General features: G+C 39.5%; 1 protein-coding gene across 2 annotated transcripts in view; it reads left to right on the top strand.

The window, feature by feature from the left end:
- Positions 1 to 1,361: 1,361 nt before the first annotated feature.
- The window catches only part of fancc (FA complementation group C), a 28,272-nt gene continuing 4,369 nt past the window's right edge, over positions 1,362 to 25,264 (top strand). Inside the window, exons 1-12 of one of the 2 annotated variants that reach the window (XM_054611317.1) lie at positions 1,362 to 1,492; positions 3,939 to 4,180; positions 9,730 to 9,817; positions 9,993 to 10,087; positions 15,696 to 15,803; positions 15,901 to 15,965; positions 16,313 to 16,477; positions 16,647 to 16,794; positions 20,997 to 21,052; positions 21,182 to 21,281; positions 22,684 to 22,759; positions 24,393 to 24,510. In XM_054611317.1, coding sequence (XP_054467292.1) covers positions 3,983 to 4,180; positions 9,730 to 9,817; positions 9,993 to 10,087; positions 15,696 to 15,803; positions 15,901 to 15,965; positions 16,313 to 16,477; positions 16,647 to 16,794; positions 20,997 to 21,052; positions 21,182 to 21,281; positions 22,684 to 22,759; positions 24,393 to 24,510 — 1,217 coding nt within the window. In that variant the 5' untranslated portion in view covers positions 1,362 to 1,492; positions 3,939 to 3,982. Of the gene's footprint in view, positions 1,493 to 2,886; positions 2,918 to 3,938; positions 4,181 to 9,729; positions 9,818 to 9,992; positions 10,088 to 15,695; positions 15,804 to 15,900; positions 15,966 to 16,312; positions 16,478 to 16,646; positions 16,795 to 20,996; positions 21,053 to 21,181; positions 21,282 to 22,683; positions 22,760 to 24,392; positions 24,511 to 25,264 lie in introns of those variants that run through there. The other variant, XM_054611318.1, reaches the window with a different exon arrangement.

Genomic DNA, 25,264 nt, shown 5'->3' with positions numbered 1-25,264 from the left:
AAGCCATAAGACCACTTTAAAAAGATTCCCCATCATATACGTACTGCATATTGAGCGGTATTGAAATAGTATAGGCCCATGTTACTAGCCACCAACACATTTGACCACACTCAGACAAGAAACATTGAAACAAAGTGTGTCTTTGTGTGTGTCTCTGTGTGTGTGTGTCTATGTGTGTGTGTGTAATTGTCTGTGACTGTGCAATTCTAAAACCCACACTTTACATGCGTATAATCACTTTCTAATGCAGGAACCAAAGTACATTATGCCCACAAGCTCATACACATGCACACGTACAAGCACAAACTCACACAAGTGACATTACGTATGTTTAAACAACCACTTCCTGGTGAACTGTGCTGGGTTGGAGCCTCTGGGTGATTTGTCAGTTTGAGCTCTGCAGGCCAGGAACCCGTCAAAGTTTGCTTTGGGTTCCAGAGGGACACACTCCGGACCCCTGAATTCCTTCCCATGGTATGCAGTCTGCCTCACCCTTTAGACCCTCACCCCTGAAATGAATGACACGCAGGCGCACACTTTTTTTTTGCATTAAGGGCCCCATCCCTCTGGAACTGGTAGATCAGCTGCTTAAACTGCTGCTTGTGTCTTCTTCTTTTTTTTTATTTATCTCTATCCTGTGAAGCACTTTGAAACTTTAAAAGTTGCTATATAAATACAATCGTACGCAATCACACGGAAGAGAACATAAGCACGCAAATTTGCAAAGAGAAAGTGAACATACAGCATGCTCATTGTCACAGGCATTTTCCAATTCATTTTTACCCTTTAACTGCTAATGACAAATGTATCTTAACAGCCAAGGCAAGCTAAATAAGTATTATTTTAAAATTCTGACAAAATGACCATGTGAAAATACAGATTTTTATTGTTCCATTACGATGCATGAATGCTAACAAAAAATGATTCCTCTAGTTATCTGAATAAGAACTGAATACTTAAGGTGGTCATTTTTGTTAGTGTTGTTATACTGTAAGGAGTTCCTAAGTTTTTGGTCAATCAGCTTGTCACCTTGGGTAGTACAATGCATTATTTCCTTTAAGTAATAAAATAAATGTTTACATCACTCACTTTGGAAAAGCTAATGTCATTTAAACCACTATAAATTCAATAGCTTTACATTCATACATTTATTCCTTAGCTGTATATGATAATAAATATATAATAATATATATATATATATATATTATAGTGTAAGCTAGGGAATATCTATATCTATGAGACACGAGAGCCGGAGAGCCATGCGACTCAATTTCCCAGCAGGCACTGCCAGGATGACGAATAGGGGAGGGGGACGCGATAAGCCAATAGTCTTCTTCCAAACACGGAACTCCGAGAAAAGAGGGAAGTTCAGTTTGTTGACATCGTGCGACGAAAGCTTGGCTTCGTGTCTAATGACACATATAATGAATGGATATAACTGACTTCTGCTCTGTGAAGAGTTCAGTTTATTGGTTTAACGTCTTGTTTACATGTAAGTCCAGATTTGAAGCTACAGTATTTAACATACATGCGACTGTAGAGTGATTATCGGTAAAGAAGGACTAGTTAGGTTAGTTCACTTGTGGTTTATTCATGGGGTCCTAACGTAACTCGACACTCTCTGACGTAAAGCAGTTGTACATCGAGGGTGTTTAGTATCTTTACATTGAACGGATTCATTGTATTAGCGACATGTATTGTAGTTGCAGTAGAGTGGAGGAAATACTGGCATCCTGTGGTGTGGTGTAGTTGTTGCACCCCCAGGTTTATTTTTTGTGTTTGTGTGTGTCCTTTGCTTCAGATGATCTAAGTTAAATCCACTATTTGTATCTCAACTCTGTATATTTGTCTTTTAAAGGAAAACACTTCTTCTAAGGTAAAGGTCAGGGATGAAACAGTTAATTAATCAATTGATAGAAATTCAATCAACAGTCAATTAACTGTTTAAAAAAGTACTATATCATTAAAAATGTCACGTTCAAGCATCTCAGATGTGATTGATACCCTGCCCAGTACTGATGTGCTTGTACTGTTTATGTTTCTCCACTCATTTATTCAGGTGTGTATTGATGCGTGTTTGTATTTAGGCACTTGAAAAATGTTGCCTTGTAGGAGCAAAATTATGAATAAAAACTCTTTATTATTAAATTAGCAATAATACGTTGAACAAAACTGTTCCTTTTATGGATTTTATTGAGGAATAACATACCGAAGTAAATTTGTAGAAAGTGATGTTAAACTGATTTGATTATACTGAAATAATGTCAACAATCTCATAATTGGAACAGCAAACTCACTCTTACCCAAAGTCCACAAGCTTAGTTTAACAAATCTTCAAAGATAATATTTGACCTGTCACATCTCGGTCCTGCTCCAGAATGTGTTCAGTATGTTTATGTGCATGTACGTATTTTTTTTGCCTCAATTACATGCATTTACGCCAAAAAGTTGTGTAAGTTCAGTATATATATGCATGTGTATTCATGTAACTTTCTGTATGTGATAGAGGTTGTGGGTGACTTTCTGATACTAGGTATTCGGCATGCAATTCTTTTCCACCTCTGCTTTACTAAAACCTGAGCCCCCAACAGAAGTCAACAACAGGCGTTTGTTCCCAATTTGGTTGAGCTTTTTTTCTCCCTAAAAACGAGTATTTATATATTCACCTCAGCGAGCCATAGGGGCTTTCCAGCAGAGATGATGGCGAGACATTAAACAAATCGTGTGTAACGAGGGGATCATAAAACACAACCCTGTGGTGTCTCACACAGACCTGTCATTATTGCAAAAAACAACACACACACACACACACACACACACACACTATTCTTAGGCTATATACAGACACGAAGCACATCCTCACTCACACCGATGGGATCTGCCCCCCCACACGTTTTTCTCTCCATCATCATAAAAGGTGAAGAATGTGCTGTTTATTTCTCATTTATACACTTAATAGTTATTGCAGATTCAGTAGCAATTATTTTAGGTAAAAATGTGTTACCTGTTGACTTTTCTCATGAAAAAGTGCGCTTGTTATTCATGAACTTAATCATATCATATATTAGTCCAGTGTACATAGACTTGTTGACTGTGCTGCTATTAATCACACCACTGTCCCTTTACCATGTCGTTTTGTCCCCAAATTTCTTGTATAGTTTGTATTTTAATTATATTCTCATTTTAGTTTATTTACCTCTTATTAATTATTTCAGTTACTGTCTATACTTATCTGTATTTATTTCTGTCCTCTCTGCTGCAACAACAGCATTTCCCCACTGGGGATCAATAAGTAGGGCATCTTTTCTTATCTTAATGGTACTATTAATGTGCCCTATAATTGAATAATAGTTGGATATTTTATGTTTTTCTTGAAAAAGACAATAATTATTATTGTATAATATAATAATAACTATTATTAATATACATTTGATCTAGTAAGTAAATGATGACCTTGAAAATTGTGACCCTCGCTAAAGTTAAAGGTGCCCTGCCAGTTTTTTTAACAAGGTAGAAAGTTTCTGTTTACAGCTTTATTACCAAATTACACTTTGTGTATCCTGAGGCCTTACAAATATCTTGAAGGTATTTCCACATAAAATATTTGTTAAACTGATTTTTTTTATGTATTTTAAATTCTGCATTGTTAACTTTCGTTATTGAGCTTGAAGTCTTCTAGTGGTCAAGGTACAAGGCTCCTTTAGTAGAGTTGTTCTTTGTTTGTATTGAGTTGGCTAAAAACTTTAGAAAAATCTGCATTTCTTTAAAACATCTAAAGATGCTATTATACATTAACATGTTATGTGAAGTCAAGATCACAATGTAAAACTGTTGACATTCAGAGCCAAAAAGTAAAGATGATAAAGGACAGATGATAAGATATTTGCATTTTTTTTCCTGTTACCCCTGACGACGGACTTGATCTTTGTCTCACTTAGGATCTTGCTTTGGTCCAAGTACATTCACCAAGACAAGTAGCAAAATGTCTCAGCTGCAGCCACTGACCCAGCTCCAACAAACGGCAGAGCCCGGGCTGAACGTCCAGGAGATGCAGCTCTGGCTGGACAAAGCGGTGGCTTGGGGCCAGGCTGACAGCCCAGACACTCAGAAAGACACCTGCCTGCACTTGAGCAGACTGAGGGATTTCCTCCAGCAACTCCTCACACATATCAACAACATGGTGAGCAGATGTAGTAAAAATGTTGATGTTGTGGCTTCACATATTTTCTTTTATTAACGTCACGATGCAGGGGATGCTTTGAAATTTATATTCTTGACAGATTTGGATATACACTTTATTTACCCGATGCCCGTTAAGTCTAATAAAACGGTCCGTATCCTCTAAGAGGCCTGTTTTACAGCCTTGACACACCTTACCAAAAGAAATAAATTAGATCAGTTGAATCAGTTACGCCAAACAGCCGCCCAAAGTTAATTTAAACACCAGCACGTCTAGTACTCACGCACACACACACACACACACACACACACACACACACACACACACACACACACACACACACACACACACACACACACACACACACACACACACACACACACACACACAAACATGCACACGCTCACTCTCTGTCCAAGCCAAGGCATGAACAGTAAGTCCAGCGTTGGTAGAGTCTTGCTAACAGAGGCAGCTCTGTGCTGTGCAGAGGCTGTGTATGTCGGCCTGGCAGTGCTACAGTGTTGAGTTAGTCAGGTAATAGTCGCAGTGGGACCTCCAGCGCTAACCTAATGTATCCCCATATCAGGTCCAGCAAATTTGGGAAGGGGGCAGAGGACAGGAGGGGTGCAGGACTGTGAGATTTCAGTGTTACTACGGCTTTGCCTCCTCCTTCCAGCTCTTTTCCCTTAGCACCTTCTGCTTTTTATAACCAAAATTCTTTCACATTTCTCTCACAAATAATATGCTCTCTCTCTTTCTCACGTAAGAATCTTTTTCTTGTCTATACAGTCATGGAGCTCTTGCAGGTTTTCATTTGTGATTCTCTACAACCCATATGTTTTACTGTAACACTCTGGTGATATTTAGAATCAGTCTCAGTGTCTCCGTCTGTCTTACTTTGTACTTCCTCTCCACTTCAGCAACTAGCCATATATTTTTCATAGATCAATGGCTGTTATTTTTATCTGTCTGTCTCCTTCTTCTCTGCTAGCATCATTCAGGGTATACGTCATGCAGAGGTGTCAGCATGTGTAGGATGATGGAGCGGATACAAAGACAGAAAAAAAGAATGGTATAGCTTAATTGGGTTGAAATCATTTTTACTGGCAGCGGGCTCATAAAAGTCCAGCTGAAGATAGCCTGCTTCTTGGCAGCATTTTGCATCCTTTGATGACTTAACAACTTTCCTGTGGTTTATGGCCTCAGATAAGAAAAATAGTCCTGGTTATGATTCATTTCCAGGTTAACACTTGGTTAGAAAAGTGGAGTAAGTTTCCTATTTTCATATTAACAAAAATATCTTGATATGTTTTGGAAATTTGCTTATTTGCTCTCTTACTGAAAGTTTGATTGATACCACTCTCATATCTGTCTGTTTAATATGAGGGAGGAGCCAGCAGCCGCCTAGCTTAGCTTTGAGAGGATAAACTAAATCCACCTTGCAGCCCCTCTACAGCTCACTTATTAATATGTTATATTCAGCCCAGTTAGTCTGAACAAAAACTGAAATGCGAAATGGCTAATCGTCATTTTAGGTGGGGTTATGTGTCAGCCTTTTTTCTTGGTCGGGCGCAGTACCATTCTCCAGTCTTGTCATCACCATGAGGTTGTCTTGCAAACAATGGAAATTTCAGCAAGTCGCTGTGCCCAGAAAATAAATGGTCCTGCACATACCACACTATGAAATCAAAAATGAGCATTTCTACTCTTCAATTTTGTACGGATTAAACAAATGACATATAACTTGTAAATTTATCAAATGTAGAGGAGCTGGTCATAGAGATTTCATGATCCAGTTTCTTTTGGCCCTGATCCCGATCTGATTCATTTTTTTATTGAGTATGAACCGATAGCGAGTCCAATTTCTCTATTTCCAACCATCAAAGAGCTGCACACTTTTAGAAGGCCTGTGTTAAAGTTATTAAAATTGATCCAAAGCATAAGTCTGACAACTAAACAGCTCTGCATTGCATGAAGAACAAAATTGCCTGCATCCAAGCTGTTCCTTAATATTTTTTCAATTTTTATTTTCTTGCAAAATAATAAAGTCTAAAATGACAAACACTCCTGTAATTCTTTTTGGCCTTGTCGCTGTCTTGAGGGAATTTCTCTTTCCTTTATTAAAGTGTCCTCCAGTAGTTGTTGCTTTTGCATAGCCATCGTTACGTGAACGGACTGCACCTCGTTAAGGTTCCATTTAAGTTTTAGAATAGCTGGTCCCCCTTAAATGCCAGCCCACCAAATGTGTTGCTAACTCAAGTCTCTGCAAGGTCATTCCCATGGACAGTGTTTTTATTTTATGTGCTCAACATAGTTACTTTCCTATTCAATTTAAGTGCAAGTCTGATTGTAGTTCACTGCTGTCAGGAACAGAAGTGTTTCCTCACCATTCTCTTTATTGTTGTCTATAAACTTGTCCCCTTTGCCTCCCCGTCTCATCCATCAGTCTCTTCTGTCTAAGATGTCTGTCCATAATCAAGACAAGATACATTGTCTTGTCTCAAAGCCCATTTATAATTATGGAAAATGTTGCAAGGCTTTGATGATGCGTTGGCCCTGAAACTCAGTAATAATTACTTTCTGTTGCGATTGCTGATTCTTAAGGCATTGCTGCAGTCACAAAGCTTTAGTAAAGTTCTTATTGTATATGAACATTCTTTTTTAGTTGCATCACCAACACACAAACGCACATGTATACTCGCACACAACGTTTACCATGTGTTGTTGGATTGATGGGAAGGCAGAGTGTGAGGGCTGTGTTCCAGACAGCATTGGTGGTGCTTTGAGGGCACTTAGAAAAACCCTACACAGCCTTTTACCTCTCTGCTTCCCATTAATGGTGATCTCATCCACTTGAGTGAGACAACTTAATCTCCTTGTCTGTGTGGTGCTGGTTGTAAACATATAGGCCTTAAGTTAACTTAACGTCTTCCTTTTATCCAGTGCTACATTTGGGCGTCTCTATGTTTGCTCAGCGCTATCTGATTATTTCTGATGAAAGGTGCATGAAGCAGTCATGATGCATATTGGCAATGCAACAACTTTACTCATATCTTTATTTCTTCTCTACAATTCTTAAAACTTTATTTTCTCTTCATACTTTCCTTTTCACTTTCCTTTTTCTTCCTAACTCATAAATAATCACTGCAGTTCTGCTAATTGCTGTTCAGTTCCAAAAAACCAACATAGAAATCTAAAAATTGCAACATTTTTCAGAATATTCAAGGTGTTCCACAGTCACTAAATTTCCAGCGGCCCTCCTGATTCCTGGAGGAGCTCCACGCTGGACTCTCTCCTCCAGACTGTCCTGATTCTCCTGGACCTGTCAAGCGCCGGCAACCAGCTGGACCTTATCTTCACTAGACACTGTTCTACCGCTAACCTCACCCTCCCCTCCAGCTCTCGGATTTTTCCCCCTGTCAACACAGTTGACAATGGAGTGTCAGTGAGGTTGATGGGATGATGGGCCCAAGGGGAAGACATGGGACAAGAAGAGGGAGTTGAAGTCCATCAGAAAACCAATGGGTGATATTTTAGATTGGTTTCCATGCTTTTCCTTACTCTAAGATCACATGAGATCCTGATCACTACACACATTAAACTCCACTGTGTGTTCATGGCGGGGAATTAAGCCAAATCATCTTTGGTTGAGCTGCAGCACACTGCTTCAATTACAACTGGCTTAAGTCAGACTTGTTTTTGTGCGTCTCCCGTGATCAAAGCTGTTCTCTACAGTTCAATTAACTCACAGGAGAAATGCATGATATAATATTTAAATATGGGGTGAATACTAACTATTATTGTAAATTCACATAAGCGTGATTCATGCACATGTGTGCAGACATGCTTGTAAATTTACGTATTACGTCACCTCTTTGATCTGCTTACTGTACTGCATGTCCCACTGCAGCCGTCTTATTGTAAAAATAATGTGTCTAATGCAGAACCCCCCCCGATGTATTAAACCAAGAAAGGTAATAAGATGAAACAAAAACAATCTTGTACACTTTTGTTTTTACAGTCAGTTATGTTGAATCAAAAATGTGTTTAAAAATCTTCATACAGACTGAAGGCATACGTCTCAGTATCCATCCTGACAAATAATGACAAGTATTTTTCTGACAAGTCCAGACCTTTGAATCTGCCCACTACACCAAGTTGGAGCTGACTGACTCGTCTGCGTGTTGACATGAAACATCAGTTTCTTGGTTAAAAAGCGTTCGCGCCAGTGAGAGCCGTGGGGGGGATTGATGAATGATTTAATCAGCAGCAGGGGCGGGACTAACGCCCTTGTAAATCTGCTATGAAGTGTTGTCAAGCCTTGCACTGTAGACTGTATGTTGTCTCAATATAGCCTGACATTGTAGTTTGCTTTTACTTAGCTCCGCCCCACTCTTAAAACCCTTGCAAAACCAGTGGCTCCACATCAGCGTTAACTTTAAATGGCATTAAATTTGGGCCAATATGTTGGTCTCTAGTGATTAGTTCCAAAAATCCCTCCGCCAATGGAAATCGGTTAGAGGAGGAATGTCAGACTGAAAATTAAAACTGAACTTTGTCTGATATCAGGCAAATGTTTAGTCATATTAAACTAGAAACAACAAATGAGTTGGTTCTGGTTCTACTTAACAGCCAAACAAGTTTTAATGATCACATTCTGTTTGGCTCTGGTTTTAAATAATAAGGTGTGTGACTAGTTCCAGTCTTGTTTTTCACATGGACTAGGCCCTCAATTGTGCTGTTTTTGGTATTAAATCACACTCCAATTACTGTACACCAAATCTTGTTTTCCGATGGTGTCAGCAAGCTACCCCATTATTGGAATCTTTCCAAACCTTGTGACAGTCATCTGGGAAAATATTATAATTTTTAAACTGAAGTTTATAGATAGTCAGGATTAAAGGCTATTCAAGTTCCTTAATAAAGTGTTTGCTGTGACTTGAAACCTTCTGGATGTTTTAATTGGCTGTGAGTTGAAATTAATCACATGGTCTTTTGTTTGAGCTGGATAAAGAAGCACAGACACACACATACTTAAACTGTCACAGGTATAGCACCCTTGACCAGAGCCCCTGTTCTGCACTTTGTATCTCTCACTATTGAAACTGTGGTTGCAATTGTGACACGACCAAAATAGGGGGAAACAAAGGTGATGCATGAGTAATGCACTACTACTGTGCACCTGTGGATGGGCCTGCTATTCAACTTAATATCCTTAGCCATTAAGTAGACTTGTGATCTTCTAATGTTTGGTGTTGTGGCACACAGGGTTGCTAGGTTAAAAGGATCAAACAAAGGAGGATGAAACGGGTTAGAAGGTGCAAATATCTATAAAACATTTTATTTTTTGGATTGGTTCCACTTGTGTAATGTTTCATTATATGCCGGATAGGAAAAAACTAATTACTGTATATGTGCCTTCATCTCAGACAACTAACCCACTTAAGTTATTAGTCAAAGCTTTGCAGCTTAAAGATGAAGAGAATAAAACATGTCGACTATTAAATCCATTTTCTCCTGACTGTGGCTGTCTCTGTTATGTCCCACAGAGCTCCACAACAGAGACCATGAAGAGGCTGCCCCTCCTCGGCCAGTTTCTTGGCCGACTCTGCTGGAACCCTTATGTCACTGCTGATGGTAAGTGCACCTTGGGAAAAACTTTAACTCTGTTTTGGGGAATAGTCGATGGATCAAGTCCGGACTAATGCTCGTCTCTTTACAAGCATGAGTCATTTTGATGCTTATAATCTGTGTAAAAGGGGTGTTATATTAAACCAGAAATCGACCATCCATTGTGTCTTGTTGTGTGCAGCTACAGGTAGAAGGCTGTTGTTCCAGTGTCTGTGGGGACTGTACTCGGAGAATCCAGGCAATGCTGTGGAAAGAAAAGCTAACCAGTGGATACGGGTATGGACTGGACTCTCTCTATCTCTGTTATTAGAGATCTTAGATGGAAGTAATATAGGTAGACTCTCATTTTTTTAAATATCTAGATAATGGTTTAACAACAGTGATCCGTGATAGCTTTTACATGCAACTTTCTATCTCTGAGATTCACTTCATCTTTGCATGTGCAGTAACTAGACATTTTCTGGACTGCATTTCATTTTTATCTCAGCAAATTTTAGTTATATACAGGATCAAGTAGAAATACGGGCTTTAGCACCCATATTACCCTTGGGGTTGATGCGTCAAACATAAACAAAAACATATCTGCTGTTTATGGTTGGACCTCCACTGACTGCATTGTCATTCCCTGTCTTGCTTATCCCTAATTTTTTGTCTATCTCTTTAATCAAAAAAACTCAAGCCTTGGGGTCTTGTTCAAAAGTGATTGGAAAATGGAGCGGGAGATGTACAGGCGGTTTGTTGCGGCGTCAGCATTGATGGTCATGAGCTTTGGGTAGTGACCAAAAGAGTTAGATCAGGGATACAAGCAGCCAAAATTAGCTTTCTTTGTACTGTAGCTGTGCTTAGCCTTAGAAATAGTGTGAGAAGCTCAGACATCTGGAGGGAGCTAATAGGAGAGCCGCTGCTCCTTCGCATCAAAAGGGGCCAGGTGAGGTGTTTCGGGCATCTGATGATCAGGATGCCTCCTGGACGCCTCCCTTTGGAGGTTTTCCAGGCACGTCCAACTGGTAAGAGGCCCAGGAGCTGGAACCATTACATGTTTGAGAGCTTATATATCTCCTCTGGCCTGGGAATGCTTGGGGTTCCCCAGGAAGACCTGAAAACGTTGCTTAGAAACTAACGTGGATGGATGATGGAGTATGCCAAAGGTTTCAAAATGCGTCGATGCAGTTTTATTGGTCATATGGATCCACCTAGTGGGGGTAGACAGAGATTAGACACATAATCATGAAAAGGAAAGCTGGAATAGATGGAGACAAAAACTCAGAAATATTTTGAATATTTAAGCTACAGTTAAGCCCACACATTACATTATTTAGTTGGTACTGCATATTCTCTTCCAATCGTCCATTTAATGCCTTTTTTCATAATTTTCAGGCCTGATCTGTTTGCTGTTTATGTCCTAATTAGTTATGGTAAGACTGGACAACAAATCTGTGTACAAATGCCTTTGGACTGCTGAAGAGATTTTCTGTCTAATTTCATTTTAATAGGAGTTTTCTCGCCAGCCCTCTGTTTCTCCTCTCCAATGGGACATGGATGATGAATGGGGTAGATTGGCTCTCAGTTAGTCTAAGCCTTTTGTGCCCAAAACTATAAAACATATTTTGAAAGAAAATGAGAATTGACTGTTTCACTGCCCCTTGTCACCAGAGAAGGATCAGCCTTTATATTATGGTTAGTCGATCTTGCTCAGTGTGTTTTCATGGCGTGCACACTCACACAAAGGAGGGAAAGAGAACAGAGGGAAAAAAAAGATTCTGCAATTTTCAACTTTGAGAGGGTTCACACAGATGGCTTATGATAAACAATGGGGAACCTTCACATTTTTGCCAGATTAACTGTGTTTGTATTCTTTTGATTAATTTCTCATCTAATAAAACATCTTGCTAATTAAAACAGCGCCTTGAAAGTAAACCTTTGAATTTGCCAGATGGTCTTTGACCCATACGAGGGGAAGCAAAGTGCATATGTGTACGGTTGTGTTTGTGTCTACAGTATGTCTGTGTTTTTTTATGGCCGTATGTCTGTTTATATGCATGTCAATGTGCAAGTAGGGATGGTGTACAGATTTACATTTTTAATTACATTTACATTAATATCTTTTTTTCAATCAAGAAAACTGGATATATCATAATGTTGGTGTACCTTCAAACCCTTTGTCAATAACTGCATAAAAAGCAATTTTTACCTTACTAATTTCTGCTAGAAGGAGGTGATCATTGTCGAAGGAAAGATTTTATTAGAGTAGACAGCAACAGTTAAAGTTTGGGGAGAGAACAAACTTTGTTATGATTATGAACAGTGAACTTCATTTTCTTGAATAGCAGGAGAACAATGACCCAATAACTGAGATAAAACTGAGATTTACTACTGATCCTTACTCAAACAATGATTGCATTCTTCCATGATGAACACTTAAAAAAGGGTTCAGGTTCCAACTATATTTACAACAATATATATATATATATATATATATATATATATATATATATGTATAGTAGTTAAATGTAGCTGAATGCTTGTGATACAGCACTGACAGACAGAGTCAAAAGGTTCACTTAATGACAAGTACAATAAGCTCATAACAAACTCTGCAGCTTCTCCTTATTGTCTTTCTCATCTTCTCTAAAGAAGCTTCCTCTCCCCACAAATGACAGGAATGGCAGGAAGCACAAAAAAAACTTTTTTACCACCGCAGCTCATCCCGTCTGGGGGAGCAGGGCAGATGTATGGTTTAAGGCCAGCGATGGTCCGTCTCTGTGTCTCTCCCTCTGTCTGCGTTGTGTTGGGCTGCCGGTCCTGGAATGCAGAATACAGCCTGTTTTCTGTTAGCCCTGTCTGATCTGGCTCCCCAACATTGTTTTCTTGCTGCTTCCATAATAGACTGAGGGTCTAGTGCTAAGTGGCACCTAAATACCCTGTTTGTGTAATTTTGTGCATGTGCTCGCATATGTATGTGAGTATTTGTGCAAAAACATGTGTCGTACTGCTACTGTATATACTGTTAGAAGCCACATGTATTTTTCTCCTTAAATTATGATAGTGTGCAGAGTATTTTGCCTTTTCGCCCTCACGACTTTGGTTCACCCCTCCCTGTCTGCCTCTCCTCTCCACATCTGAGTGTTCTCACTGGGTTTGATGAATGCTGGGTACAGCCACATAGCTGCAGGCTATGTCAGATAGTCATTAGCTCAATTGGTCTGGTTCTCTACATCCTGTACGAGCAGGGGGGACCACACAGTGCTGCAGCAAAATGGCATGATCTTTGAGAAGATGACAGATAAGTAAGGCATGAAACAATATTAGAGGGCCGGAGGATGGCTGGTTTGATAGCTTTATCTTTGACGTTTATCTTCACTGACTCAAACAGGGTGAACCACAGGTAGGCCCTGGAGCTACTGTGGCAGCTTCAGTGTTTGAAAACATATTTTGGACTGCTCACATTAGCTGCTACACTCTGTGTTTAATTTGGAGATGAATGTCGCTTTGTGACATTCCCCTTAATTCTTTGGTATCCTCTTGGGTGGCATCCCTCTTTCAGTAAATCTGACTCACTGAAATTCTATTCATATTTCTTCCTTTACGTTTTTAACTCAAAGAAATAGTTCAATATTTTGGGAAATGTGTATATTTTTCATCTTGTTTGTTTAGCCAGAACACAAACAGAAATCCGTGAGCATTGTTTTGTGTGGTAAGTAGACGCTGGACAGATAAGGCCGACAGATTAACTGTTTGTTGATGTAATTTTGAACTTTGGACAGAGTGAGGCTAGCCAGTTCCCACTGCTACTCCTTTTTATGCTAATCTAAGCTACTCTTCCATACTTAACATACAGGCACGAGAGTGGAATTAATCTTCTCATCTAAGTCTTTATACGAGGGTGAATAAGCTTTTATCCCAAATTGTCGAACTATCCCTTAAATATCACAGTTTTACCTTTATGATAAAAGTAATTGTACTTGTCTGATGTCATTCGGACCCTTTGCTGTTATTTTAAAGCACATTGAGACAGCCACCACTCCCAAATGTATGTGATATTCTTAAACTAAAACTTTAATCAAAACAAAGTTAGTCTGAGAAACACACAAACTATTGTTTTTCCATTTTGCATTACATAAACGTCTTTGATTATGTATTTTGAAATACTTCTAATTCGTGAGGTGAAAAGATTATAGATTGGGCATTTGATTTAGGAGTAAAATGCAATGTTTGAAATGAAACTTTTCTTTAATGCTCACAATGTGAGTTTGAGCACAAGCTCTTATATCTTCATTATTTTGCCTCCTCACCCTGACTTTTCTGTATTCTTTTCCTCTCATTTCATCTCTTCTCTTTTTGCCTCGGCTGTTTTGACCATTTTAAGATATACTAGAGTCTCTTATTGGTTTTGGGAGAATTCAATCATGGCTCAGTAATTGTTAACAGGCACTCATCAAAACCAACCAATGTCTATGGCTTTTGCATTTTTCTCCATCCTCTGTTTTAATTTTAGATTTATGGAGGGATCATTTCTATGGCTGCAGCATGTCCAAGCCCCCAAAGCCAGCTTGGTTGCTTTCTTTTCTATGAGAGAAAGAGAAAGTATTTGCAATTCCATCTATCCATTTGCCCTTCATCCCATTCCTCTGGTGACCACACCCTCCCCCCCGGCTCTAAATACATCCATCGCACTGCGTTCCAGTCTCTCTCTTCCATTCCTTCTAACCAGTCCTCCTTCCCTCTCATATCCCCCAGCCCCACTGTGCCTCCTTACCAAGGGTGGAATAAGTGTGATTGGTTTTGTATGTACTCAATGTGCATAGTTTGAGGGTGCTCAGATGGTAGTGATTGGGGTTGTTTTGTCAGACTATGTGGAGGGTAAGCATCTTAGCGTGCTGTAGAGCCTGGCCAAAGAAACCACAGAGCTCCACCAACAGCGCTGCAGTGCTCCTCTGCCTGGGATTTTGTTTTTTATCCTTTAATTTAAAATCCTTTAATTTTTTTTTTTACATATTGTGCCACTCTCAATCTCTTTCTTTCCTCATCTTGTGTTGACATCTTTTTATGTGCAGTTTGAAAGGGATTTGCCCTTTTTTAGTCTACTCTTAGTGGTTGCGTTGTTTCTGTTTTCGGTTCATTGGAGTTGTAAAAACAGATGCGTGCTGAAGATGTGAGGCCTTGGCTTTTGCTGTTGGATAGCACTCTCCAACTTGTACCAGTGAATCAGCTTTTTGTGATCAAAAAGAGAGGGTTGTTTCTAAAGTCTAAATCAATCCCTAATTCAAAGCAACACTTCTTAGGGCTTTCATCACACTTCTGAGTGGATAATAATGAACACAATCCTTGCCAAACATTCAGTTTATTAATCATAACACAAATAAACACGTGTGGCATCTTTGCTGTCATTTCTAAGACTGTCGACATTGGCCTCGCAACATATTTGTCGAGAAAAAAACCTCCCTAAAGTTTGAGAGCTACTCTTGTACGATTATGACTTACAGTACGTGTCTGGTGTTCCCTCTTTTGTTCCTTCATTATGAATCACTTCTTCACAGACGAGATCAGCAGAGTTTATGAGTCTAGTTTTATCAGTGTATGATGAGGCCCCTTCTGAAAAATGCTTGTAAAACACCAAGGCCCTCTGTTACAAAGAATGTTCATTTCTGAAGTTGCTCATATGCCGTCCATACATTCTCACTGACTGAAATGCCTTTTCTCCACTCATGTGGTTCAAATGATGTGACGCCAACAGAGTCATCCCATATTCTAGTAACTCATTAGCTTTGATGTTATGAATCTAGGGGTTAGGGCAGACTGCATTAAAGTCTAATATAGTCTGTTAAAGATATACACATAAAGTGCCAATAATCAGCTGCACGTTATGTTGCCTGCCCTCCCACAGAAGGTGCTGTGTCAGCTCGCTACAGAGGAAGACGATGCTCCAGCGCAGGCATTGATGACACAAATGGGTGTTCCACCTAAAGAGTACCATCTCAAAGTTCTGATGAAGGTATTAGCCTTTTCTTTCTGTTTCATTCTTGCCTGAATTGATAAATACTGTAATTATGTCAACATATATGCATGTTGTGCTCTTTCCTGCATTTCAGATGGTGGCACTGCTGCAGGAAAATATTGGGAAGAGCTGCAGTTCTATGGGCCACATGAATCAGAGGTACAGCACAGAAGAAACAAGGGCTGCCACTTACAGTTATATTCATAATTGATTAACCTGCTAATTATTTTCTCAAACATTCTTCTGGCGTATGAAATGTCAAAAAAATAGTGGGGAAATAATGATCATCACAGTTTCCCAGAACTTCATGTCACAATATGTCTTATTTGGCAGACCTACAGACTAAAAGTTATTCCATTTCCATTGCCATACAACAGAGGAAAAAAAGCAAATCATCAAATATAACAAGCTTGAAAAAAGAGATTTTTTTGCCTTTCCTGTTTTATAAAGTAGGCCATTGATAATAAGTTCCAGATAATACAGACTTTGTCTATATTGCTGTGTAGGTGTTCATGTGACAACATTCTGGCCACATCAGAGGCTTGTGTCCCCCTGGTCACTTGTCCTGAGGTTGCTCCTCTCATTGGTGCGCTGCTGCAGCAGCCAGTGACATGTGTCAGAGCAGAACTTAGTGAAGACTTCCTGGATGCTCTAAGCTCCGCCTACTCCAGGTAAGCCCCCTAAGTTCTTGTTGGGATTTGAATATGTTTTCAAGAAGTTTTTCTATTAAGTTGTGTCCAAACATCTATATTTATATATACTGCTTATATTTTAGATGTGATGTGATGTGAATCTTGTTTGTAGCTGCAATGATAATATCAGTGCTGTTTGTTTTTTTAGCCAATGCTTGTCACTGGATGAGCAGACTGTAGTCTCCCTGTGGTATCACAACCTGTCCAGCCTGGAGGAAGCAGTGCTCAGTCTGCTGGAGTGTGCTCTCACCAACTCAGGGTCAAATCCACAGAAGCAACTGGAACAGTCATTGCTGGTGGGTAATTTTCTGTAATGTGGACTCTGTAAAATCCCAACTCAAAAAGGATAAAGTCATGTACTTCTGTGATAGATATGACTAGATTTGCCAAAAACATGTGTTTTGTCCACATTTATTCAACATATAAACACTAAACCCACTGAAACCCTTTTTACAGCAGCACTTATGCCTTGTCAAAACGGCTGCTGTGAAAAGGGCCTATTCATACCAAGTTTTTTGCATGCTGCAACTGACAATTATTTTCATTATCAATTAATCTGCAATTTATTTTGATTAATTTTATAATCTATGAAATATTTGAAAATTGTGTAATAATGCCCATCACCATTCCTCAGAGCCCAGGGTGACATATTCAAATTGCTTGAAATGTCCATAACCCCAAAGTATTTAGTTTACAATGAGATTTAACAGAAAACAAGAGTAAAATGTCACATTCATCACCTTTATTTAATATTGATATATCAATTTAGTAATTGCCAATTCATTTTCTGTCGATCTGCTCATCAGTTAATCTTCTGATCGTTTCAGCTTTAGTTTAGTTTAAATGTGAAATGTCTGGTTTTGTTTCAAACCAGCTTGGTGATGTCTTGGCATGTGCGCGCCGTGGAACCCATGATTTAAATCTCATATATTTTTACATTACATTACATTACAGTCATTTAGCAGACGCTTTTATCCAAAGCGACTTACAGGAAGTGTATTCAACATAGGTATTCAAGAGAACTACTAGTCACCAGAAGTCATAAGTGCATCTCCTTTCTTAAACAAGCATCTTAAAGCATAAGCCAGAGCAAAAGTATAGTGCAGAGGCAAATTACTACGAAAACAATAATTGCAACAAACTAATACGAATATAATAAGTGCTACAAACTACTACGAATAGGATAAGTGCAGCAAACAAATACGAATTCAATAAGTGCAGCGAACTGATACGAATACAGTAAGTGCAACAACTAATACGAATGCAATAAATGCTACGAGGAAGGGTCAGGGTAGTATTTGACCTTAGTTACCTTCATGAACGGCTACTTAGACAACATCATTATGGGAAAGAAGAAATCCATGACAGCCAAGCACGGACTTCTTTGGCATTTTCATGAATTGGCAGCGTTGTCGATTAATTGGTGACATATTGCTGTTGTTAAATGTTTTTGTTATGTACATAGTTTGACTCATCTGCCCTGAATTAGGCTATAGAGTCTCACATCAGAAATCACTGCACACTCCATATGTTTTAAGCTCTCCTTTGAACTGATTTGTAAACTGTGAAAGCAAACAGTTTGAGTATAAGGCCTACTCATTTATTATGAGGTATGGCGGTTGTAATGTTTTTGTATGCATAGTACTTGGAACGTTTCTTCGCTTTTTGGTGAATCTTTATTGACTTTTTTTGCCTGGCTAACTCATACCATTTGGCTTTGCTCTGCATGCATCTCACATCATTTGGCTAGCTCTTAACTACATCTCACATCATTTGGCTTGTGCTACGCAGCATTTACTGTGCAAAGTATGTACTGAACTCTGTCACTTGAGTCCTTGGCCACTCACTTCATATAACTTTTAACCAAGATCAGGCCCAGTTTAAAAGTCAGAAGTGATTTTTGATTTATAGGTTGTTATGACTAGTTATTGATGATGTCCTCATTACTACAATGCAATCAGAAAATACCAGCAGTGTTTTGTGTTCTTTTCACTTGGCCACCAAGGGTTGCTTTTTGTCCCACAATAACTTGGAACATGTTAGTCAGTCATATTAGTGCAGTCATTGCGAGAAGCAGGGGTAACAGTGAATTATGTGTCACTAAACTAAACAATTCAAGAAATCTCAGACGAAACACTTAAATCAGATTCAACTATTTCAGAATCTAGGCCTATTCCCTGAGTAGGCATGACACAAAAAAACGGAATGGAGGAGAGGAGATAAATCTCTGTAGACATGCTTTCTACAAATTGTTTGTGCCAAACGTCCATGCCCAGCAATACAATACCCATGAATGCAGTCCTATTTACCTACATTACTGATTGCCTTTGGTAGCTAGAAATGTCAGTGAAACTCTGGTGGAAAACAAAAATGTACCTGCCAGTTTGCCTCATGTTAACTTAAGTAAAGTTTGTCAGTTGTGTCAGTTGTGTTTTCCCCCCGAGTGATGGTCCACTTGAGCTGTGTACATAACAGACTAGCATTGCAAACTGTTTCAGTTCAGGACCTGTTCTCAAAAGGAACAGAGATTGGAACAAACTGGTGTAGGAATTACTAACGCTGCATGTACAAGAATATGTCTGCCCGTTGATTGCACTTGAGGAATCACTATAGTGGAGAGAGGAGTTCTGTAAACAGTTGAAGTAAATATATCTGTGTGTGTGTGTGTGTGTGTGTGTGTGTGTGTGTGTGTGTGTGTGTGTGTGTGTGTGTGTGTGTGTGTGTGTGTGTGTGTGTGTGTGTGTGTGTGTGTGTGTGTGTGTGTGTGTGTGTGTGTGTGTGTGTGAGACAGAGAGACAATTGTGACTGTTTACTTCTCTTTCCTGTCATGGATCTATTTGTTTACCCTCTCATCCATCTCTGATTGACCTCTGTTTTCATCACCTTGCTGGCTCTCACGCACATGTTTACATGCAAACCCTCACACACACATGCCTCCAGCCGCCATGCTCTGTTTATGAAATTGCATCTGGTATAGCGTGTCTGTCGTTAAGAGGGTGGGAGGCATACGTATAGGTTTCACCTAGCCTTCAGGTTGTTTAGAAGTCAGATGTGCGTTTCACATGCGTCTCTGTGTATGGGAGTCTCCGTTGGCGTACACGTGTGCAAGAGCAACAAAAAAAAAAAAAAAAATTATTTTGGAACAAGAGGCGTGTGATCCGACTGGCTTGTGTCTCCTCTCGCCTCCCTTTCACTCTCTTGTTTAAACTGCAATCAAAATTGGGAAACATGAAATTAGGCTTACATTCCTCGTTTTGGCTTGCCCGAACACTCTGTGATCCAGTGAGAGAGACCGGCCCAATAACAATAAACACTCACTTCCTGGGCCTTACTACCAAAAACAGGATGTTTGTTGTGTGCTGTAATTGACCCTCCTTGAAGTGTTAGTGGTAAGGTATGGAGGAGGATACTCAAAAAAACACATCTGTTTTCACTAGGGGAGACCATGGAAGTTTGCACACATGCATACACGCTAGCATGCAAGCCGCATATGTAGAATTACACCGACACCCATCAAACGTATGCCAACGTATTGCAGATGTACTCTTAAACAGTTACATGTACAGCACGTTTTGTTTGATTAATGTTTTCTGGCCTGACAAAAAAGCAACAAGACATGTCAAAACTGAGGATGAAAGCACTTGATTTGTATGTTTGAATGTTGTAATGACATCATATAAACACTGGGTGGGGCTGTTTGTTCTTATTAACCTCACTAAGACTCAAATTGGTCTTTAACTCTGCCACTTTTACTATTACATCTGCAGTTCAATGTGTGTCTTTATGGCATTGAAAATGCTCTTTATCACCCCTTTACAGAACCAGGTTGTAGGTTGTTGGAACATTATTGGCCTTGATGTACTAAAAGCACTGTTATACAGTTTACTTCATTTTTAACTACTGACACAGATGGAAGGTTTTGAATTGACTGTGGCTATGTCAAATAAGTAGAAAGCTTACTCATAACTAATTCAGGTGCTCCTTTTAATCTCTCTTCTACTGTATGACACTGCAGAAGTAAAAGGCTGTAAACTAGACTACTTCTGGTCCCCCTATATAAGTGTTGGGGGGTGAGAGGGAGAGTTATTAGGACTGGAAGATATATAAACGAGTAGAGGGCGGACATGAACAGTACAGCTGTTAAATGTTTACACTTGGGCGTTTTAGAATGTGTTGAATCTAAAACACATGAGTGTACATAAGGCAGAGATGAGAGTAATTGTGTGTTTGAAGGAGGAACTGACAGAGCGGTAAACTGAGTGGTTAATGGGGAGAGATTGAGAACAGGGAGGAACTGTGACTCGTTGAAGATTTGTAGATGATACAACAGTGACACCCAGTGGTCAAGATTAGGTGGTTCTTGTTCTTGAATTTAGTAATAATGGAATTAATTCATCATATGCTTGCTATAGTTTCTGGATTGTAAGTGTAGGCTTTTAATTTCTATGAAGCAGCATAATTATACAAAGTAAAAAAATAGAGTTTTTGTGTCTTTCAGCCTAAAGCCTGCGCTCAGCACTGCTCCATATTCTTGGTTGTAAACGACATCTTCAGGTGAGTGCTGGTGTGTCATTTGAAGTTGTTGTGATGCTCATGTGTTTGAGTGTTACGTTTTTGGTTGGTGTATCATATTTTCCGAAGTGTCCATTTCTGTATGACCATATTTGTTTGTGTGTCTGACAGGTCCATCCTTAAGCAAGCCGAAGGGAAAGAGTCTGTAAAGTATTTGATCCAAACCTTTACCAGCTGTTTCCTGAGGGAACTGGCACTGCGGCAGCATCAGGTAGGCCTTGACTTCCCAACAAAAGATCTGAAAATCTGACTCAAATATTTGGTTTATTTTAGTTTTAAGTTTTATTTAAATGTATGATTAATTTCGATATCAATTATTCTTCCTTTTTTTTTGATTAATTGATGAGTTCATGAAATAGTAAATAATGACCTGTCCAAAACCCAAATACATTTAGTTTACTCTCATGGAAAATAAAGAAAGCAGTAAAACTTCATGTTTAATAGACTGGAACAAGTTTATTGTTGAATTGCGCTTGAAAAATTACAAAAGGATAGTTGATTATTTGAATTGTTGCCCATACATTTTTTAGTTTTTATATATATATATATATATTATCATTTTAAAAAGTCTCATTCCTTATTGCATTGGTAGAATCCATGTTTTGGTGTCACCATACTCCATCACTGTTATTTGCCTTTAATGTGTTCACAATGTGTTTTTTAGGTAGTGGAATCTAAAATATTGAAGTCCACTGTGGTTTCAAACAGCAGAGACAACTGTTTTGATCAAGATGCTACAGTTTTAATGTTACTACAGATTACTTTTGTCAAAGACATTTCTCTTCAGTAATCAGTGCCACATAGGAGGACTTCACCTACTGTGACAAAGTCTAAAGTTTACAACAGAATCCAATTATTCTTATCCACCATGCTTGCTTGAGGTAAAAGGATGGTTATTTTATTATGCCGCAGGCTTAGATGCAAGCACAGGCCGATGAACAATTACCTCCCCTCTGCAGACAAAATCACTTAACATTTGATGAATCCTCCACACCATTATCTCCAGCCGAGAGCTCACTACACTCTCTACACACACCACGGTTCAGACCTCTGCCTCGTGGACAAGAAATGGAAAATCGATTTAAAGCACACCTGCAAAAAGAAACACCTGCAATGATTGGAAACCTCTGTGAGCTGACACTGATGTGTCGCTGTGCATTTTACTAAAACTCTCAGCCCCCACAGATTCTCTCAAATATACGTGAGTCTGTTGTTGTTGTTGTAGAGGGGACCTAAATCAACGTATCCTGTGTGACTGCAGGGAACTTTCTGGCACTCACATGTGAGCCATTATTGTCAAAGGCCAGAAAAACATATGTGTATTACCTGCTGAATGGTTTTGTGAATATAGCTCAACTCCTTTTCACCTCTTTTAACCAGTAGATGGCAGTGCTATAGTGTATTTACAGTGGAATCTGTTTTAATGTCTGTAGTCACACTGCACTAAACGCTACCTATTACACGCTACATTACACATTAGTACCTACTGTAACACAGACTCCCATTCAAAATGCCGTTTTTCAGGCTTTCAGAGCACAGCGTAATATTAGTTCAAGGTAAATATGATTTACGTTTATGAAGCTCAGGAAAATGTGTGCTTTGTGTTGTTTCAGACGAGTTTACCTTTGAAGGCCATGTTCCCACAGTCCCCTCAGAATCTGCTGCTTCCTCTCTTGACCCGGCCATCAGGTCAGTGTATACATACACACTCGTGTGTGTGTGTGTGTGTGTGTGTGTGTGTGTGTGTGTGTGTGTGTGTGTGTGTGTGTGTGTGTGTGTGTGTGTGTGTGTGTGTGTGTGTGTGTGTGTATGTGTGGATATTTCCCTCTGACACAATGTACAAACCCTGTATTGTGAAAAAAGGTCTCTTCAGGTATTCTTTAACTTTGTGTCAACAAAGCTTTCCTGCTGAAGAGTGAATGGACTCTTTTGTTTCTTGTTCTTGTGAATCAATTTTAGTTAGTCAGCAACTGTGTTAACTCTTTTATGTTGGATATAAAAGTTGACATAATGTGGAAAAGAAGTTAGGCAAATTATACCGAAGTTTAATGAGTTGCCTGTTTTGTACAAGATACATTTGTTGTGAATAACTGAAACTCTAGATAATCTTATACAAACACACTCATGCACCTTCTTATTCTTCTCATTAAGAAGAATCTTATCAATGCTGAATATGTATTACCAGTGTTTATGTATAGGAATCTTTACTGTTGAACGGATGCACAGTAGGTGAGTGCAGGGGCACATTGGAGCAGTGCTTATCAGTGTGTGCCCAGACCGACCTGTAGGCAGGAATGATTTACATGAATGGAGCCATTTAGGGACACACTGAAGCCCAGCCAAACTCAGTTAATTATTACTGTGTATGTGTGTGTGTGTGTGCATGTGGTGAAGGGCGATTTTTAGCTGGCAACTGAATGTAAATGGTACTGTGAAGAGTAGAAGTTTTGAGGTCTTATCATGATTTGTGTTTCCTCTGAAAAAAGTTATAAATTAAGAGTTATCATGGCATTGTTAAAATATCGCATGGTAGGAAAGACCTGGATCAAGATATCCACCATCTGAAATAACGGTTTGTTTGTTAACCTGAAGTGTCAGTTAAGTGAGGGTTTTGTACAACATTTGGTTTGTGGCTGGGAGCTTTTTTTTTTGACAGAACAATGTGGAATGTGACAAGCGCCACTCTGGCCCTTTAAACACTGTTACATGATTGCTGGAAAGCAAAATGACATTTTGGTCTTTTAATTTGTTTTTCTGCACTGGAACATGCAAATAGTTCGGGGAGACTATGGAGAAGGACTCACGATCGTCTTTAAGTAGCTTCTGGCAAATCATCTCAGAAAGGGAAAGCAGGGCTTGGCTCAATCTGTGTCCAGCAGTGGGTGCTCGTGATGTGGTTTGGGCATCTGATCAGGATGCCTCCTGGACCTTTTAGAGGTTTTACAGGCATGTCCAACCGGCCCCCAGGTAGACCCTGAAAATGCGGTGATTATGTATCTGGTATGGCCTTTCGGAACTCCTCAGGGCCCTCCAGAAAAGCTGGAAAATGTTGATGGTGAGAGGGATGCCTGGAATACCGTGCTAAGGCTAATGCCCCCACGACGGCCCCAGATAAGCAGAAAAGATAATGGATTGAAAAACCAGAATGTAAAATAACTTTCTCTCTCTCCCTAGCAAATAAATCAGTTCCCATAACTTTGAACTACTCCTTGAACATTGGCAAGAAAGGCTTTGCATTTTGTGATTACTAATTGATTGTAATAAGTACATATATGTGCTACAAGTAATCATTCTGTCTGTATATCTGAATCTGTTCTTGCAGAGATGCCTCAGGAGGCTTGGAGACATCACTTGAACTGGCTCAGCGGCTCATTACAAAGACTGACAGAGGAGGAAGAGGAGGGAGACAGAGACAACAGCAGTAGCACCACCAGATCAGGGTGAGAAAGGCTTGCAGAGGGAATGTGTTGATGTGTGTCTGCATCTACCACCTCACTGAATGCATTTGTGGTGTTCTTATTTCCATTAACTGCTGTTGAGGGGGTGGTTAGTCAGATATTTCCCCCTTATATCACAGCAGAGAGGTCCTGGTGCAGTGCTTGGAGAATATTAACTTGGGAAAGAGAGAGCTGTCGAGAAAACAAGTCTTGGAAAGCCCAATAAGAGTGAGAAAAAGAAAGCAGAAGAAGAACTAGAGAAAGTTGACTGAGGAAAATGTTCAATATTATATTAGTAGGAAATTACATGGAGAAACAGCTTCACACACTGATGACAGTACCATGCAGTGCCAGACTCTAACTAACATTCATGCAACATCCAGTCCACACCGATGGCAAATTCGGGAAACTGGGGTTAAGTGTCTTGCCCAATGGACACATCGACTGCCGTATAGCGCGGGTTTCGAACCACCGACCCTCTGATTGGAGAACTACCTTGCTCTCCATTCACCCTTTCACACCCATTCATACACTGATATTAGTAGGAAATGGAGAAAAGCTGAGGTTGAGTAGCCTTAGTTGTACGGATTTAGAGAAAAAGAGGACAGGGGATGCAGATGAAAAGCAGTTAATGTCGGCTGACTTGATACACTCCTGCTGTGGTTTTTAACAGGGCTCATTATCTCGACCACTGCTCCATTCTGGAGCTCCATGAAAAATTCCCAAAACATTTTTCCGAACCAACGTTGAAAAAGTA

This window comes from Anoplopoma fimbria, chromosome 13 (assembly GCF_027596085.1).
Source record: "Anoplopoma fimbria isolate UVic2021 breed Golden Eagle Sablefish chromosome 13, Afim_UVic_2022, whole genome shotgun sequence".
NCBI classification, from domain to species: Eukaryota; Metazoa; Chordata; class Actinopteri; order Perciformes; family Anoplopomatidae; genus Anoplopoma; species Anoplopoma fimbria.
This window is presented reverse-complemented; position numbering and strand designations above follow the sequence as displayed.